This window comes from Micromys minutus (genome assembly GCF_963924665.1).
Source record: "Micromys minutus genome assembly, chromosome: 21".
NCBI lineage: Eukaryota > Metazoa > Chordata > Mammalia > Rodentia > Muridae > Micromys > Micromys minutus.
The window spans coordinates 27345241-27348999 of record NC_137956.1 but is presented as its reverse complement, the minus strand read 5'-3'; the positions used below and the strand labels follow the sequence as shown (position 1 = coordinate 27348999).

General features: G+C 40.4%; 1 protein-coding gene across 1 annotated transcript; it reads left to right on the top strand.

Moving 5' to 3' along the window:
* Positions 1 to 2539: 2539 nt before the first annotated feature.
* On the top strand, positions 2540 to 2816 carry LOC308434357 (short coiled-coil protein-like; the record flags this gene model as incomplete). Its single annotated transcript, XM_080934654.1, has 1 exon — positions 2540 to 2816. The coding sequence occupies exon 1, from the start codon at positions 2568 to 2570 to the stop codon at positions 2814 to 2816; it is 249 nt and encodes an 82-aa protein (XP_080790780.1). The 5' UTR covers positions 2540 to 2567.
* Positions 2817 to 3759: the final 943 nt, after the last annotated feature.

Below are 3759 nucleotides of genomic sequence, written 5' to 3'. Positions count from 1 at the left end.
CAGGCACAAGCATAGGGTGACATTTAAAGGATTTTTCCATAAAAGTTCACTCATAGGATTTAGTTTGCATTTCTACACATGCACCCAAAACCAGTCCAGGCTGGATCAGCCCATTGCCCTAAGTCCAATATATATATTCCAAGAACATGGAAGGTGCTGGTTACTGGTGTGCTTATCATGGCTTGCTAGGCCTGCTTTCATATAAAATCCAGGACCACCAGCCCAGGAATGGCACCACCCACAATAGGCTGGGCCCTCCTCACCAATCACTAATTTAAAAAAATGCCTTACAGGCCTGCCCACAACCCAATCTTATGGAGGCATTTCCTTAACTGAGGTTCCCTTCTCTCAGATGACTTTGGCTTGTGCCAAGTTGACATACAACTAGCCAGCACAGTATTATCTCAATTTTACACATAAGGAAACTGAGATCCAGAAAACTGAAATTTACTATGCTGCTAGCTCATGTGCCCATACTACGGAGCAGGGTCTAGACTTGTTGCCTCCTATCCCACACAGCATGTCTGGCTTTTCAACTCTATTTACCTTCCACATCTACTCAAGGAGCTGGCCAGTGGGGCAAGATGAAACTCTGTCATCTCCATCCTGAGTGACCACCTACCAGGATGCAGAGTTAGTAGCCTGTTCTTCTTATTCAGATACCATGATGTTTTATTTAAGCAGCAAGCCCAGTGCCAGCAATAGCTAAAGTTCTAAAATCAATGTTCTGTGCTGGATTTGGGTCACATGGATAATAATTTACAAAATCGACCTGTGGGCATGAGGAATGATGTAAAATCTGTAATTATACCGATTCAGATAAATGATTAAGAAACTAGTGAATCTAGGTGGGTCCTCACAATATAAAACAGAAGTGGAGCAGTGGTGGTTACGCCTTCAGTCAGCTCTTGGGAAGCAGAGGCAGACAGATCTCGGAGTTTGATGTAGAGTGAGTTCTAGGAAAGACAGAGAAACCCTGTCTCAAACACACACACATACACATGCACACACACACACACACGGGGGGGGGGGGAGGGAGGGAGAGAGAGAGAGAGAGAGAGAGAGAGAGAGAGAGAGAGAGATTGAGGGAGAGATTGAGCAAGAGAGATTATCTCCTTTACTCTTCTTCCTTTCAGCAGAGCCTAGATTCTGCTCGGATAATGAATCCCCAAGTCAGCAGTGTGTTCTGTATAATCCACTCCTAGCCATCTTATTATTCTGACCATTGCTTGGTTTAACATGAATGTCTCTGGCCACATGGGGAGAAAATTTGTTGGGATGGTTTCTAGGAAGTGCCCTCCGTCCACCCTCCAATTTTAAAGAAATGTATAAGCTTTACTGAAGGGTAAACTTATATATGTATATTGTGCCACTGGCCAATCTCCTGCTTCCAACCCTTACCTTCTCACTGCCAAGGCATTAAGAAACAAAAAAATTGATACTACAGTATATGAAAACCCATCTAAAACTAAACATCAGATTAAGATAGTGAGGGGCCAGTTGCTGTAGTCCAAGGGTGAGAGCACTGAGCCAAGAGTGATCTAAGGATACTGAGAAGTGGCTAAGCAGGGCCTCGTAGGAGTTAATCCCATGAGGGGCCAGTCACGGGCCAGACAGAAGTCCACAGGGCCTGGTGGGAGAGTTGGAACTCAAGGTGCGGCTGCAGTATAGGGCATCAGCCAAGAAGCAGAGGAGACAGAAGGAAGACAGTTCTGTGTTCACTGAAAAAAGGGAAAGGAGGGAGTCTTTTCTAGGAGCAGTGATGGGAAAGGTGCCCAAGTAAAGGCCTGAAAAAAAAACTGCTTTGTTCCTGAACGGAAGCGGATGCAACACATTACATATACATACATATATGCTTACACTTATACAAACATATGTATCACATACATATATCTGCACATTGTATATATATACACATACACACTTACACATACATACACATTATACATATACACATGCATACAGATACACATATACATCACATATATGTATACATAATATGCATATACACATAGACATGCACATGTACATGTACATATACATACATACACACACACACATATATATATATGTATATATATATATATATATATATATATATATATATATATGCACACATATATAAGTTCCAATAGTGGGCCTTTGACATTTTTGTTTATCAAAGAATGTTAACAATATCTTGAAAAATAGTGGTTAGAATACTTGCTGTTCTTGCAGAGGACCTGGGTTAGGTTCACAGCCCATACATCACAGTTTAGAACCATCTGGAACTCCAGTTCAAGAAAAGTCAATGCTCTCTTCTGGCTTCCTAAGGTCCCAGGCATACATGGGGCACACATACATTTGTGTGGACAAAATACCTACACACATAACATTTTTAAAAAATTAAGAATAAGTATCCTCAAATGTTCATACAGAAATATAAAATTTCAGGGAGCTGACGATGTCAGTTGGTCCGAGAGCCGCGGCCCCAGGTGTCCTAACTATCCTGCCTCTTCCCTGCGCCTCAGACGTAAGACCGTTCATTAAAGAGTTTGAGTTCAAGAGCTCAACGTCTGTTCCCCAAGATGATGAATGCAGACATGGACGCAGTTGATGCTGAAAATCAGGTGGAACTGGAAGAAGAGACTCGACTTATTAATCAGGTGTTGGAGCTCCAACACACACTTGAAGATCTGTCTGCAAGAGTAGGTGCAGTTAAGGAAGAAAATCTGAAGCTAAAATCGGAAAGTCAAGTTCTTGGACAATATATAGAAAACCTCATGTCTGCTTCTAGTGTTTTTCAAACAACTGATACAAAAAGCAAAAGGAAGTAAAGGGTTCACCTCCCTGTCTTTGATGGATGGCTGCTTTTGTTCTTCCCCCTTAAGCTTGGATATGATCCAAAAGTTAGAGTATCTTTGTTTGCTTCCCTGAGTATTTATAAAGAAAACGTCAGATCTAGGTAACACTAATGCTTAACAGGAGCATCTCTGAGTTAACGTTCTATGTATATGTTAGTCTATGAAAATGTGCACATGTAGAGACTTTATATTAGAATTACAGATATTTATGAAACTTGAAGATGAATGTTTTGCCAATTTGCTTATATACATACACATAATGTTTAGCACTGTCTTTTATCATAAGCCTAACTAGTAAAATATACAAGAAAATAACCATGTTGTGAGAAAGTGACCAAACCCATGTACTGAATGCACAGCTTCTATATACCTTGTGCACCATCTTGTGCCTCTCTCCTCCATCTGCCTCCTCCTTCCCATCTCCCTCCCCAGGAACTTCAGAGTTATCTCCTATAGAGTAACCTGACTGTAAGTGTTGACACTTAACCACAATATGACACTTTCTTATCTAAGGCTTGCCATTTGTGATATTTAGTAATAAGATAGGATTGCTGGTTTCTCTTTAATCAACTGAAAATAGATTGAAGCTATAAAGAATGAAGAGTTTTCTTTGAAATGTAAACTGTCACATTGAGAAGCTAAAAACTCCCTATTGCATAAAATAGTCCATTTGGTGTTGAAAAGACAGGGATGCTGGTGTGAGAAGTAAAAAAAAAAAAAAAAAAAAAGGACGTGAGGAAAGATAGAAATAGGAAGTTACCTCTGGCCCACAGCTGCACTTTTGGGACATGAATGGAAGTGAACCGAGTCTGATGTGAGTAGATTAAGAGACCAGTGAAAAGTTTGGTCTCGAGGTTTATTTGTACCAGGAGATGAACTTTTGCAAAATTAATTGAGAGTATATTAGTATCAGAAT